The sequence below is a fragment of the Hyperoodon ampullatus genome (genome assembly GCF_949752795.1).
Source record: "Hyperoodon ampullatus genome assembly, chromosome: 1".
Taxonomy (NCBI): Eukaryota; Metazoa; Chordata; class Mammalia; order Artiodactyla; family Ziphiidae; genus Hyperoodon; species Hyperoodon ampullatus.
This window is the reverse complement of record NC_136914.1, coordinates 183,076,310-183,091,365: the sequence shown is the minus strand read 5'-3', so window position 1 is coordinate 183,091,365 and position 15,056 is coordinate 183,076,310. Positions and strand designations below refer to the sequence as shown.

General features: G+C 36.8%; 1 protein-coding gene across 1 annotated transcript in view; it reads left to right on the top strand.

Moving 5' to 3' along the window:
- The window catches only part of PARG (poly(ADP-ribose) glycohydrolase), a gene marked incomplete at its 3' end in the record, with an annotated part of 108,883 nt that overhangs the window by 53,691 nt on the left and 40,136 nt on the right, over positions 1 to 15,056 (top strand). Inside the window, exons 9-11 of the mRNA XM_079717639.1 lie at positions 274 to 431; positions 7,623 to 7,702; positions 12,026 to 12,086. Coding sequence (XP_079573765.1) covers positions 274 to 431; positions 7,623 to 7,702; positions 12,026 to 12,086 — 299 coding nt within the window. The remainder of the gene's footprint in view (positions 1 to 273; positions 432 to 7,622; positions 7,703 to 12,025; positions 12,087 to 15,056) is intronic.

Below are 15,056 nucleotides of genomic sequence, written 5' to 3'. Positions count from 1 at the left end.
GGAATCTCGTTTTTCACTAATACCAGTAATGTTTTGTGTTCTCTCGCTATCATTATTATTGATTAGAAATCTGCACTTTGTCAAACAAGTACATTTTCCCAATCATCCTTGATGAACTGCTCTTGACTTCAACACTATTGCTGATTTAAGGATTCAAGAGTGGCCTGAAATTATTCCTACCTTAATTTAGCAAATGCAATTTGGTGCCTCTGCTTTTGAAATTGCTAAACTAATTATTGCTCTTCTTGTCTGTATTTGTGTTTCCTCTATCAGCCAATACCGCTCCTGAAACAGAAGATGAATCATTCCATCACAATGTCACAGGAACAGATTGCTAGTCTTTTAGCTAATGCTTTCTTCTGCACGTTTCCACGGCGCAATGCTAAGATGAAATCGGAGTATTCTAGTTATCCAGATATTAACTTCAATCGGTATGTTTTCAGCGAACACCTTTTTAACATTAAAATGGAGAAGGTTGGCATTGAGTGATTTGCCAAACATTTTATGTACAATTATCTAATTTAATCTTTACAATACAGTGAGTTAAGTGACATTTTTGCTGTTTTGCAGGCAAGATAATTAAAGTTCATGGTTAACAAAACTTGCTTTGGGTCCAGGAGCCAGTAAGTCACAGAGCTAATGTTTAGTCTCAGGTCTGTCTTACTCCAAGGCACATGTTCTTTCCACCCTGTCAGGTTGTCCTCCTCCTCTAAGTGCCCTGAATTCCTTATGCCTGTTCGGTGTGATTATTTAGTCACAGAACATTTGTTGTACATTATATTCTTTGTATGCTGAAATAATGTTAAAGCTGGAGTACGAGTACTCCTTTCTGTGAAGAGTGAGTTTAGAGTCATGAGACTGACTGTCTTATGAGACTTGAAAATACAGTTCTTAAGACAAAAAGCAAAAGTGAAAGTTGACTTTGACTTTTTATAGACGTGATTAATTTATTAATCTAATATTTTTTAAAAGACAAAATAATGTTTAAATTATTTGATTAAAGTAACGTATTATGAAGGTTGATAAAGTTTTAGATTCTAGCTATTTTCCCACATTATTACTTTCTCCATTATTTACACAAACAAAAACATTGTAAAATCTTCTTGGCAAATGAATATTGTTTTTTCCCTCCTTCCAACCCCACCCTCCACCCCCCCATCTCTGTTTTTCACCTGAGAATTATCTTTATGGGATCTGTGAGTAAAATGTGAGGGGTTTTTCCTCTAATGTCAGGAGCGGGCCTTCAGAAAATTGTTCCAGTATATGCTCCTCTTTCCCAGTAGACTGTGTGTAATGTCCTCCTCCATTACCTTCCTCTAATCCCCATCTCCTGCCTCTGAGGGGTGGGGCAGTGTGGACAGGGTACAGAGAAGGAGATGTAGTGATGGAGCAAAGTCACATGACTTTGCTCAAAGTTGACAAAGTTCTGTTTGCCATTCTGTTTTTGTGTTCAAAGTTGATGGGTATGGTAATGCCACTTATTTTAGTTTACCTTTTTAATGTTGTCTCGTTAAAAACTTTATTTCTAATGAATTTTAGATGTGTAAAAAAGTTGCAGAAATAGTACTGAGAGTTCTTGAATACAACTCTCCTAACTTCCCCTTATGTTAATATTACTATGTAACCATACTTTGTAACCATAGTAAAGTTATCAAAACCAGGAAATCAACATTGGTATAATACTGTTAACTGAACTACAGACCTTATTTGAATTCCAAGAGTTTTTGTACTGTATTTTTCTGATCCAGAATCCTCCCAGTATCCCACACTGTGTTTACAGTAGTCCCCTCTTTTTTTTTTAAAGACCATTTATTTAATTTATTTTTAAAATTTTTTATATTTATTTATTTATTTGGTTGTGTGGGGTGTTAGTTGCAACAGGCAGGCTCCTTAGTTGCAGCACATGGTCTCCTTAGTTGTGGCATGTGGGCTTCTTGGTTGTGGCATGCATACTCTTAGTTGCGGCATGCATGTGGGATCTAGTTCCCTGACCAGGTATTGAACCTGGGCCCACTGCACTGGGAGCGTGGAGTCTTATCCACTACACCACCAGGGAAGCCCCTACAGTAGTCCCTTCTTATCTGTGGCTCGCTTTCCATGGTTTCAGTTACCTACAGTCAACCACAGTCTGAAAATATTAAATGGAGAATTCCAAACAATTTGTAAGTTTTAAATTGCACACCATTCTGAGTAGCATGATGGAATCTTGTACTGTCCCACTCCTTCCCATCCAGGACATGAATCATCCCTTTGTCCAGCGTATCCCACCTGTTAGTCACTTAGTAGCCTATCTTGGTTATCAGATCAGCTATTGAGGCATCACAGTGCTTGTGTTCAAGTAACCCTTATTTTACTTAATAATGGACCCCAAGCAGAGGAGTAGTGATGATGGCAGTTGGGATATGACAAAGAAAAGCTGTGAAGTGCTTCTGTCCATGGAATTAAGAAGAAGGAAAAGAAATTAATGGTAGTTTTGCTGTTACACCTCAAACTGCACAAGTTATGGCCAATATGTGTGATAAGTGCTTAGTTAAGATGGAAAAGGCATTAAATATGTACAATAGGATATTTTGAAAGCTAGAGACCACATTCACATAACTTTTATTACAGTATATTAGTATAATTGTTCTACTTTATTATTAGTTATTGTTGTTAATGTCTTACTTTGCCTAATTTATAAATTAAACTTTATCATTAGGTATATATCTATAGGGAAAAACATAGTATACATAGGGTTCCATATTGTCCGAGGTTTTAGGCAGCCACCGGGGAGTCTTGGATTTCCTACAGGTAAGGAGGGACACTGTAGTTTTCTAAGTCTCCTCTACCCTTTTATTTCGTTTTACCTTTTCTTTCATGACTTTGATACTTTTGAAGACTACTCGTCAGTTATTTTGTAGTATGTTCTTCAGTCTGGTTTTGACTGACATTTTTTTCACAAATGGAGGTCACTGAATTTTTGACAGAAATAGCAGAGAACTGATTTTGTGTCCTTTTCGGTGCATCATATCAGTGGACTCTTTTTAAAATAAATAAATAAATAAATAATTTTGTTTATTTATCTATCTTTGGCTGTGTTGGGTCTTCGTTGCTGTGTGCGGGCTTTTCTCTGGTTGGAGCAAGCGGGGGCTACTCTTCGTTGCAGTGAGCAGGCTTCTCATTGCGGTAGCTTCTCTTGTTGCAGAGCATGGGCTTCAGTAGTTGTGGCACGTGGGCTCAGTAGTTGTGGCTCACGGGCTCTAGAGCGCAGGCTCAGTAGTTGTGGCACACGGGCTTAGTCGCTCCGCGGCATGTGGGATCTTCCTGGACCAGGGTTCAAACCCGTGTCTGCTGCGTTGGCAGGCGGATTCTTAACCCCTGCGCCACCAGGGAAGCCCTATAGCCTCTTTTTGAATGAATCAGATTAATAGTTTTTTACATCATAGGTAGTCGGAAATTAGAATTATCCCTAGAGATAATCCTTGATCTGTAAGAATTATTTCCAGTCCAGAATGACCATGAGGGATTTAAGCTTGCAATATCCCGGTAGCATTTTTACCAAATAAAAGTTTAAGTAGGTAGGTCTGTTGAAGATTTGAAACCAGGCATGCTCTTGTCTTCCTGGCTGATGGATGTTCTTTTGGTCACCAGAACACTGAAAATTAATTAAGGCAGGTGAAACCTGTGGTAGTTTCCACAATTGTTTTAGGGAATCCTCAGCAGTCAGGATGTCTGCACTTGTCTCTCAGTGAGATGAATGTGTTTTCATAAGCCGAAAACAGCCAACAACCGCAACTATTCGCGATCATTGATGCTGTCTATTGGCAGCTCACTTTGATTCTATCTCTGGAAGTTTCTAGTTGGGAAGCTTCTATACTAATAGGTTCAGTGAGAGTAAATGACCTGTAGCAGAAGTGGGACTTGAACACTGTCTTCTGTTCAAACTCATTGCTGTTTCGTTATGTCTCACTTCCTCTCAAGAGCAAAATGCTCTGTGTGTACTCCAGAAATGAAAAACAACCAATAGTTCCCCTTTTTCGTGTGGTTTATGAAAGATCAACTACCTAATTTGATGAGCCATTTGGTAAGCAGATTATGGAGCATTTTGTTGTTGTCATGTTTTCTTTTGCATAATTGCTGTTTATGATTATAGTTTCTGCCAGTTAGGAGTTGTGTGTGTGTGTGTGAGTGTATTTAGTCTCAAAAGGCTAGCCAGTTGATTGAATAAGAAAAATGGTAAGAGTTTGTGGTGGCAAGCTGACGTCAATAAATTGAATAAGTCTTCCCTTTTTTATTTATCGTTGTGTTCTTCCAGCCCTGCTTAGTTATGTTAAATACCCCTGACCTTTTCCCCTGCTTGCCTTTCTGGGCCTAAACATTCTTATAAAGGCTTCCAATGTGATTAGCATCGATGCTTCTGAGATTGCTTAGAAACTGATGGTCAGAGATTAATTGTGGGTTGCAGCAGTGGTCAGCCCAGGAGGCTTTTACATCTGTCTGTTCCGTGGATTGAAAATGCTGTCAGGGCCATATGGCACAGTGCTTCACAGAAAAGCCAAGAATGACTTTCTGGCTGGGTTCCGGATTATCATTTGCTTCCACTTTAAAGTGGAGGTTATAGTGCTTTAGGTTTGATTTACTGTATACTAATAGGATTAATCCTTAACTTGAACTCACATGGGAGTATGTGTGTGTCTAGAATCCAATTCTGGTAATGTTATCAATATTCCATTCAGGGAAAGATTTTATTAAACTATGTTTCTCTTTATATGTATGGAAAGAAAAACACCAGTTAATAAGTAGCTGACCCTTGATTGACTTATTCCCTTGAAAATAAAAGTTTTGTTTAGAACAAGAGTGAGGTTGCCCAACTGGCTTTTTCTGTTTATTTTCTTTAATAATCTGTAATTATCATTCGGTTAAATGCTAAAATGTCTCCCCTACATGTGGAGGGGTTATTATGGCCTAGTTTATGTGCATGTTTACATGCACGCCTGCTGACTCAAAATATGCCTTCAAATATACATACCCAGGGATCCAGGGACTTCCCTGGCGGTCCAGTGGTTAAGACTCCATGCTTCTACTGCAGGGGGTGCAGGTTTGATCCATGGTCTTGAAACAGATCCCACATGCCGTGCAGCACGGCCAAAAAAAAAAAATACCCAGGACTTGAAAATCTATATTAACAACAACAACAAAAAATGGTGTTGAGGGGTTAAAAAAAAATTGGATGGTGCTTGATTATTATGAGAAGGTCTTATTCTCTCTGAGTCTCTGTCTTTTTCTGTTCGTCTCTCTGAGTGTCTTTCTCTGCGAGTTTCTGTCTCTCATACCCTCCTTCTGTCTTCTCTTTCTCTTCTCTCTGTCTTTCCAGCCCCATCTTTCTGTCTCTTCCTTTCTTGGGCTCTGTCCTCAGTCCCTTTGTCTATCTCCCCACCACCACCACCCCTTCCCCCGCCGCCACCCCAAACGCTGTCCTTCAGATAGTACATCACTCTTGTGGCTTTCTCTCATGCAGATTGCCTGTGTTTTTATGTTATTTTCACTTGCTTCCATACCAGAATAACTCATTTTATTTAGGTGGCTATTCGTGGTACTTTAAAATTTTACAAAGCGAAATCTGAGAATTGATGCAAAGGTTTTAAACCTGCTTCATCTTGCCTTATTTTCTACCTCCCTGTTGTGTCCCAGACGCCACCCCACACACACTCTCCATCAGGAAGATGGAAAGCATATTTGGTTGCATAGTGACTTGAAATTAGACTTGGAGCAATGAAGAAAGAGAATGCATTGAGATTCTGCTTGATTTGTACCTATAAGATTTGGACCTGTAAAATAAACAGTAGTGCTCATTTGTAGTGAGTGATAATAACAGACATATAATCTTTCCAGGAAGGTCCATATTGCTAAGGTAATAAATATGTAGTCCCAGGAGTCTCCTAAGGTTAATAATTTGCCATCATGGTTATTAAATATGTTAACTTTTGTGTGATTTTATAAATAAATGATCACATGCTGAAGCTAGGGATGCTTTTTACGTTTGGGGGAATTATTTCTTAAGGGCAATAGCCATTTTCACTCATTATGCAACAGTTCTACGGAAGAGGAACTTTTTCCCCTTAATTGAGTTGTATAGTAAGTACATCAGTTCATCTCTAAAAAAAGGTGATAGCTGCCTTTGTATTTATCCTGATTCCCTCTACTAAGTAGTAAACCTAGAAAGGGATTTTGCAATGGATCCCAAGGTATTCATTCGGTAAATCATATTTATTTGATACAGGATGTTTAATTAAACTGCCAAGTGGCTTCTTCATTTTGACGGTCATTTTGATTTAAACAAGCTCTATTCTGGCTGACATTTTGCAGAAGAAACCGAACTGAAACCTGTGTTCTCAAAGATTCTTTCTTTCAGCAGGCAGCTGGATTTTAAGAGTATTTGTTATAAACATTTTAGAAAATACAGTTTTTTAGATGAGAAAAAATTTTCACATAGGCACTCAGACTACTTTTAAACATTAATTAGATTTCAGATTTTGTTAAAATGCTTTCTGACAATTAGCATTCTTTTCAGGAAATAAGTATTCATGTAAATTGTTTTCTCAGAAATTGACCCTGAATAAAGAATTTCAGATCATTGGAAACAGGATCATTTGAAATCTACATTTCCTTCCCTTTTCCTAATTCATTTCATTTGCTCAATAGGATTTTCTCATAGAATTAACTTTTCCCTCTCTGCACAGTTGCATAAGCTTGATTTTCTAATCATGAAAATTTTTACCCATTTCAGCACTTATTAAAGTGGACTTTTACTTGAAGGGTTTCTGGTTTTAGAGCAAGAATATATGACTAGAAGCAGATGACTAATACTTCATTGTTTATAGCCACAGAATTTCTTTGCAATTTTTAAATGCTTTTGTAAAGCTAGATCTTGTGCCTGAAAGCATGCTTTTGTGTTAGAAATCTTTTGGTGAACTACTTACTCAGGTCATATGCTTTCAAAGCCTTGCTTTTCTTTCCTCAGGGTAAATTGCATTATGTGTTACCAATAACAATGCCATGTCATTTCAAAGAAAACTAAATTAAGTAGTGCAAGTCCAGGTTGCTGGAAACTGGATGACAAAGGGTAGGCATTGTTTTGGTTACCTTACGAAGGGTATATGTGTTTAATCACCAAGGATTGGTCAGTCCGCCAGTATCTTGTCATACCTGCTTGTTGTTGTCCTAGCCGCACCCCACTCCCAAACAGTCATGTGGATTTTTTTTCAGATACCATTTTCGTTCAATCATTTAACTACCTGGTAATATTATGAATTATATATAGTATTTGCCATGATCAAGCATTAACTCACTGGCCTAATTGACTTTGGGGGACCAGATGGTGCCCCACAGAAAGAGGAACGTGGTTGTTAGTAGAGAGTGCCATCTGACATGAACAACTTTGAAGAAGCCTGGTTCTAGTTGGTCTCAGTCCTCTCCAGATGCTGTTTGAATCCAAACAGTTTCCCAGTTTTCTGTCATTACAGAATTGCCTTCTGGAAGAATTACTTCTTTTATTACTTGGTAGCAGTATAGATTTAGTTTTCTGTGAATCATTAAGTCATTTAGAATCATCCTTACCCTCTTTTATTTTCGATCTCTTTCAGGTTATTTGAAGGACGTTCATCAAGGAAACCAGAGAAGCTTAAAACACTCTTCTGCTACTTTAGAAGAGTCACAGAGAAAAGTACATTCCTTTCATTCTTACTGTAATTTTTGTCACTGAGGGGGACAGTTCAGACAGGTCAAAAACATTTTGTGTTTAAAGTACACTTTCCTGCCCAAACCACATTAAAACAATAATAATTCAATATCTAGATTTTATGCATTTGTTGTGTGTATATGTAAATGTGTGCTATGAATGTGTGTGGCTTTTATATACTCTGAAATTAGACTAGCGTTACATACGCTGATGGATGTTCATGAATAAAAATAGTAAATTAATACTTTCAAAAGAAAGTATATTGACTAGGAGATACATTTTAGGTATTCTTTATTTAAAGAAACATTGACTATTACAATTAGTTTATTTGCAGAGGTTAACCAATTCATTGCCTTCCTACTCACCCCTCTCTTTTGTGCCTCCTTTATGCCCTTTGTAGAATTCTTATAAAACAGTATTTGTACTTAGAGTTTACATGTCTTTCTTCCTCTGTTGTACCTCAGCCATCTTCTTTTCCCAGAGGCTAATCATAGCACCTGAGGCAGTAGTGGTAAATGTCTAGCCAATGCTGGTAGTGACCAGCTAATAATAGATGGGTGTTGCCACCCTTATCCTAGGAGCTGGGTGATCACAGACCCACAGACAAGTTTCTTAACATCTCTAAGCCTCAGTTTCTTCATCTGTAAAATAAAAGAATAATGATAACTTACCTCATAGGGTAGTTGTAACTATTAAATCAGAAGTTACATGCTTAATAAATGTTAGCTATTATCATGAGTAGCCTTTCCTGCAAATCAATTATAAAGGAAACCAGACATCTCAAAAGTTTGCTTTTGCTAAGTAGAACAGGTCAAGTGAAATGAGTTCTTTTCAGTTCTGGTTGTCCAAGTTGTGGGTTTGTCTTAAAATATATCACTGAATTATTTTAAGGTCATTTTTCTCATATCCTTCCCTTAGTAAGTAATCTCACATCCTAGTGTACTTGGCATTCTTTTCCTTTTGAATGTATTGCTATTGGACATTGTTCAAATTTGGGGAAAAGAAATCAATGATCAGGATTTTGATAATTTAAGGGGAAAATTCATAGGCTTCTTTTGATAGAGGGCTATTTCTTTTTTTTTCCTGTTTTGTTTTTTGTTTGTTTTTGTTTATTTGGCTGCGTCGGGTCTTAGTTGTGGCACGTGGATCTTTGTTGCAGCATGCAGGGAGTTATTTCTTAGCTTATCATTTTTTGTTTTGTGCTCTGTACTGAATGAAATAGTAAGGAAAGTGAAGGCTCACTGGGGCTTATGAGACATGAAATCTAATTAGAATTTGTACTAATTTGTTAGAAAGATGAGTATATTTTTTGCTATTCTAAATCTAAATAGAATGAGTTCCATTACTGTTTCTAAGTAATTCAGGGTTTACTTTTGTGTCCGTTAAGTCAAATCCTGCATGTCTGCTCTAAAAGCCAGCTTGCCTTTCCAAATTTTAGGATTTTAAACACTTTGAGAGAAAAAGCTAAAATTTTGTTTTTTTAACTAGAAATTTATAAATCATCATACATATTTTTTAAAAATATTTGTTTATTTGGCTGCTCTGGGTCTTTAGTTGCAGCACGTGGGATCTTTGGTTATGTCATGCAGGATCTTTGGTTGTGGCATGCGGGATCTTTAGTTGTGGCATGCAGGATCTTTGGTTGTGGCATGCGGGATCTTTAGTTGTGGCATGCAGGATCTTTAGTTGCAGCATGCGGGATCTAGTTCCCTGACCAGCATCGAACACTGGGCCCCTGCATTGGGAGCATGTAGTCTTAACCACTGGACCACCAGGGAAGTCCCTAAATCATCATAAGTATTGGGAATTAGGCTGAACAAATAAATTGTAATTAGACATTTTATTTTCTGACTTTTTCACTGTACATGGTAATTTGGTTCTTTGTAGAAATATAGTAAGACATGCTATAGGTTTTTAGGATGTAAAGCTACAGGCTTAAGGAGGAAATACTAAATAGAATAAAAGAGGTTTGCAATTTAATAATTACTTTCTATAGAAAGTTCTAGAGTCTACTGAATAGAAACTATAGAAACCTATTTAAAGTACCATATTTCATCAACTCTAGGACATGATATATGGTAAGAAGTTTCATTATGTTAGGTACCACTACAAAGGAAAAAACACTCAGGATGGGGAGTTGTAGGAGATATCTCTTACAAAGCTGGTATACCAGAAGTCTGTGCCTTTAGTCTAAGAGTAAGTGAGAAATTAACTTGGCCATGCAGAAAGGGGACAACAAAGAAACTGCAAGTGTCAACCTAGGTAGAGAGGGCGCCCACAAAATCGTCCCTCAGAATTTGAACCACAAGCCGCAAGTCTGAGGTCTGAAGTCATATTACCAGTGTGATCCACAGAAGCCTACAATGGAAGATTTAATTCAGACTGATTTCAGGTTGGTGGTGGCCCCAGATGATGGTAGAATCAGATGCACATCTCTGGAAAAATTCAGCTTTAATGCAGACCAATAGCAATGGCTAGATACCTTTGACTATGTGAGATATGTCCTAGTTTCAGAAACTTAATACGTGAAAAATATGCTTTTTAGAATTGATAAAATATAATTTCATCAGGACCACCTTTTCAAGGATGTCAGTATATATTTTATATTTGTAGTGAGGCTCTTGAGACTGAAAGATTTTAAAGAACTTTCTGAATTATTTTCAATATAATTTTAGATAAAACTATCTTATAAATGGAATATTTAAAAAGTGATGGCTTGGGACTTCCCTGGCGGTCCAGTGGTTAAGACTCTGCACTTCCAATGCAGGGGGTGTGGGTTCAATCCCTAGTCAGGGAACTAAGATCCCACATGCTGTACAGTGTGGTGAAAAAATTAAAAATAAATAAAAGATTAAAAAAATATTTGGGTGTTCTTAAAAAAAAGTGATGACTCATATGCAGTATATATTGTGATTTTATTAAAGGAAATATTTGATTAACCAAAATAACCTATTCTGGTGTGAAAGGTGCCTTTTTATGGAAGAAAGTTAGTAGGCATATTCTCAAGGGGTTTTTTTTTTTGTTATTAATTATATCTAAAGAGCCATGTTCTTCTTCCTTTTCTCTTGCTTTGCCAGAAATTTTCATTTTTTAATTTCTCTTGGTCTCTCCTAGTATATATGAGAGACATTTAATGTTCTTACTTTTCTGCTAAATTATTGAATGATGACACAGACATTAGTTTCCTATTAATAGAATTGCTTCTCTAGTGTTTGAATTATTTGACTTGTGAATTTTAACTATGCTATCCATTTGTCTTAAAGAAAGTTAGACATCTAAAGAATATTTTGTAACTCATGTTAACAAAATTCTGTTTTCTACTGTAACTACTCCATATGATTTTTGGATTGTCGCTGCTTGTGACTGAGAGCAGAGAAATGTGGAATCATGCGAAGGAATGAAATGATTGCCAAGCTTTCACTGGGACTCTACCACCATTATCACTAATAGTTCCTGACATAGCTCTCTCTGCTTAAGAACATTTTTTTTTTTTAAACAGAAGAAAACAGAAATGGCCTGGCCTTTTTAGTTTGTTCTTTGATTTGAATCAAACAAATTTCTTTTGGCCAGATGATTTATTTTTTGCTTTTGCCACTATTTAAAAAAAAAGAAAGTAAATCTAACAAAAAAGAATCTTCTCCTCTAAAATTTACTGCATTTTGATCCTCTCATATCTATTGCTCCTTGAAAACTATGTCATCATTCTTCTCTAACCTCTTAGAATACAGTAATTCCTCCTTCTGGCAAAGGTGCCTTTAAATAGAGCACCTGCATATCGTCTAAGCCCTCGGTTTAGCTGTGTCAACCTCAAAAGACATGCCAACAATTTTCTTTTTTAATCTTAGACATATTATTTTATTATAAAACACATAAATGTGTATACATTTACCAGTCTTTAGGTGTAGGGTTAAGGCTTTTTTGTTGAGGAATTTACAAATTAAAATTTAGTTTGTCTTTGTTGTATAAACTATATCCATTATGCATCTTTTTTTCCCCCAAGGATTTTTTAAAAGTATATTCAGTTTGGAAAACTTAACCAAAAAGTACCAGCATGCACATCCTACTGTCGTGCTGTTTTCTGTATAGTTTTGTGTCTTAGGGAGGGCTTATTTACTATTTTGTAGAAATAATTCCTATTGTAAGGATAATATTATTTTAAATCAATCTTCTGTTGTATTCCAGCACCAAGCTTGGTTTTCCCTGATTAGCTTTACAGCCAGTGTTAGACCTATTCTTTTACTGAATATATATAATCTTTTCAAACTCAATACTTATTTTGGGTGTGTTTCTCTTTTATTGCTTTTGTAGAACCTACTGGGTTGGTGACATTTACAAGGCAGAGTCTTGAAGATTTTCCAGAGTGGGAAAGGTAATAATGTAAATAATCCTGGAATCTTAGAATTAGAAGGACTCTTTTACCATGAGATGATTGTATTTTACAGCCCCTGAAAAGATGGTTTCCCAACCTCCTAATTGCCCTAGTACCAGGGAGTTTCTTAAAATGATCAATTGATAGCTCTCATTGTTAAAAAGGTCATGCCTTTTGAATCAGTCTGCAACCCTTTCACTTCTACTCTTTTGCCTTAGTTTTGTCTTCTGAAACAAAGTCCTATTAAGAATTTAGGAATTTTCTGTGTGAAGACACTAACATTAAACACCAATATTTAATGTTCCTCCTTACCCTTGGTTTTATGGTTAATATTTGTATTTTATTGCTTTGCTTTCTGGAGGACAAGATTAGGAAGTTTCTTTTTAACTAAACTAAAATGTAAATCGTAATTACTTAGTATTTGTCTGAGTGACAAGAGTTTTGAAGTTTGGCTGTCAACATGTACTATTGGCAATTTTGTGGAAGTTGCTAATTTACTAGGGTTTTTTCTTATTTACCTGCAAATACTGAGGAGAATAATAAGCAATCTGAGTTTATTCAGATATGTAAGTTCATTTAGTGCCTTGAAATAGTCAACACATTTTCTAACCTGGAACAAATCCCCAAAGCACTTAGAGAAGAATGTATCTACTTTTTCAGTGCATGTGAGGACATGATTAAACATGCTAAATGCATATTTTGGATGTGCATTCATGTTAATCAGTGCCTCTTCATTTTCGCTTTCTAATAATTTTTATCATAGTTTGTAATTGTTTTGTTTAGAATTAGTGATGAAAGGGACTCACTCTTAAAGGAATTAACTTGAGAAAGCACACTATGCTTAGATGGCTTTCCTGTGTTTTCATCCATCAAAGATGTTTATTTGTGAGGTGAAAGAAAAACAAACTTACTTTAAGAGGCTGACTCCATGGCTGAGATGATTATTAGCAGAGGGAAGCGGATAAAAGGTTAAGCAACCAAAAGAAATACAAAAACAAGAACAAAATTGAGTCAGAAAGGAAGAGAAACATGTACAGCATTTCAGAATCATGGCATATTAGAAATTAAAGGGACCCCAGGAAGTCATCTGGTCCAGCTGCCTACTAAAATTAATCAGCTCTGTAATACCTATAACAGATGGAGACTAGGCAGCCCTGGTGATGGGAAATTCACTGTTTGGCCGCAGTCTATCCCACTGTTGGCTGCTTGTGTTATTGTCTAATACTTTCATTTACTAAAAAAAGTCTGTCTTCCAAAAATCTCCTCACCCTGCCAAATCCCATTCCTCGTTCTTCCTTCTGGAACTACAATAAATAAAACTAATTTTCTTTAACATTTGACCCTCCTTCATGTATTTTAATGCCTTCTTGATCCACCCCCACCTCTAACAGTATACACACAGGTCCATACTAAACTACTCATTTCTTCTGTTTCACATATAATATGGATTGTAAACCCTTTAACTCTGCTGTTGATGTACCCTAGGCCATTGGTCCCTCTTAAAATATGGTGCCTAGGGGCTTCCCTGGTGGCGCAGTGGTTGAGAGTCCGCCTGCTGATGCAGGGGACACAGGTTCGTGCCCCGGTCCAGGAAGATCCCACATGCCGCGGAGCGGCTGGGCCCGTGAGCCATGGCTGCTGAGCCTGCGCGTCCAGAGCCTGTGCTCCGCAACGGGAGAGGCCACAACAGTGAGAGGCCCGCGTACCGCAATAAAAAAAAAAAAAAAAAAAAAAAATATGGTGCCTAGAACTAAAGTAACAATCTGCTATGTTATCTGCCCAGACTAGAGTACAGAAGGCTGCTTTTCTTAGCTCTTCTATTAGTCTCTAATAGGAACACAGATGTTTTTGTTCATGTTGCTTTTGTGTAGATTTTATAGATAATTCAGAGGGATTGTTTTTAATTCAGCTCAGGATCTCTACTCTGCATCTGGCATTCATTTGGCACTAATGTGAAAGGACACCTATTTGTACACCATCTGGGAGAGAAGGGATAGGTCAAAATGCAGAGATTGGTGAGGCTGCTGTGTCAGTAAGATAATTTTGCTCTTTAAATAAGATCAAGATATTCCCCTTAACCTAGATAGGCAGAATTTAACTTGAAATTTTTCATACTTTTTTTTTAATTTCATTGATCTCTTTTTTGTTTTAGCTGCTTCTTAAGTGAGTTGCAGAATGCAATTAAAGTCCATCTCCCAGATTCCACAGAACCAGAAACATGTGTTCATTTAAAGAGAGAGGATGAAGAAGAGATGAGGATTGTTGGTATTCCCAAGAGTAAGGGACTAAATGGATGCCAGGAAGTTAGAGGCTTTTCTGAGTTTCAAGATTCTGGCATTATAGTTAACCCTGTGACTATCAATAAATACCTTAGCCAAGCTTAGTTAATCACAGAGAACCAGAATAATCTGTCTTTGATTCCTGGGGCAGTGGTATGAAGAATTTGCTGGGGCCAGAAGGGGAAACCTATTAGGAAGTTGGAGGATGCTTATTTTAAAAAAATTGTTTCTAGCAATTTCATAATTTTGAGAAGTGTACTATAAGGCGACAACTACAGTCACAGAGAATAGTTGACAGCAGATGAGACTTCTGGATCATGCTTCTTTATCTTTTCAATAGTATCCTCACAGGTAGTCTCCCTTGGAATAAAATAGCTAGGAAGTAGGATTTTGCAAAAAAGGGAAGTTAAAAAAATCAAACTTATGGTACTAACTTTCTCCAAGAGATTTAGAAAGTAATTTTTCTAAAAGCATAGCTTACTGGTTAGGAGCTTAAGCCATTACCTTAGGCTTTCTGGGTTCAAATCTTTGTTGCTTCATTTACTAGTCTTGGACAGTTTACTTAAATGCTTTTTGTGCTTTATTTTCCCATCTGTAAAAGGAGATAGTAATAGGGATGTTGTGAAGATTAAATAAATTAATACAAATGAAGCTTTTAGAACAGAATCTGTACTGAATTATTTTACCTTCT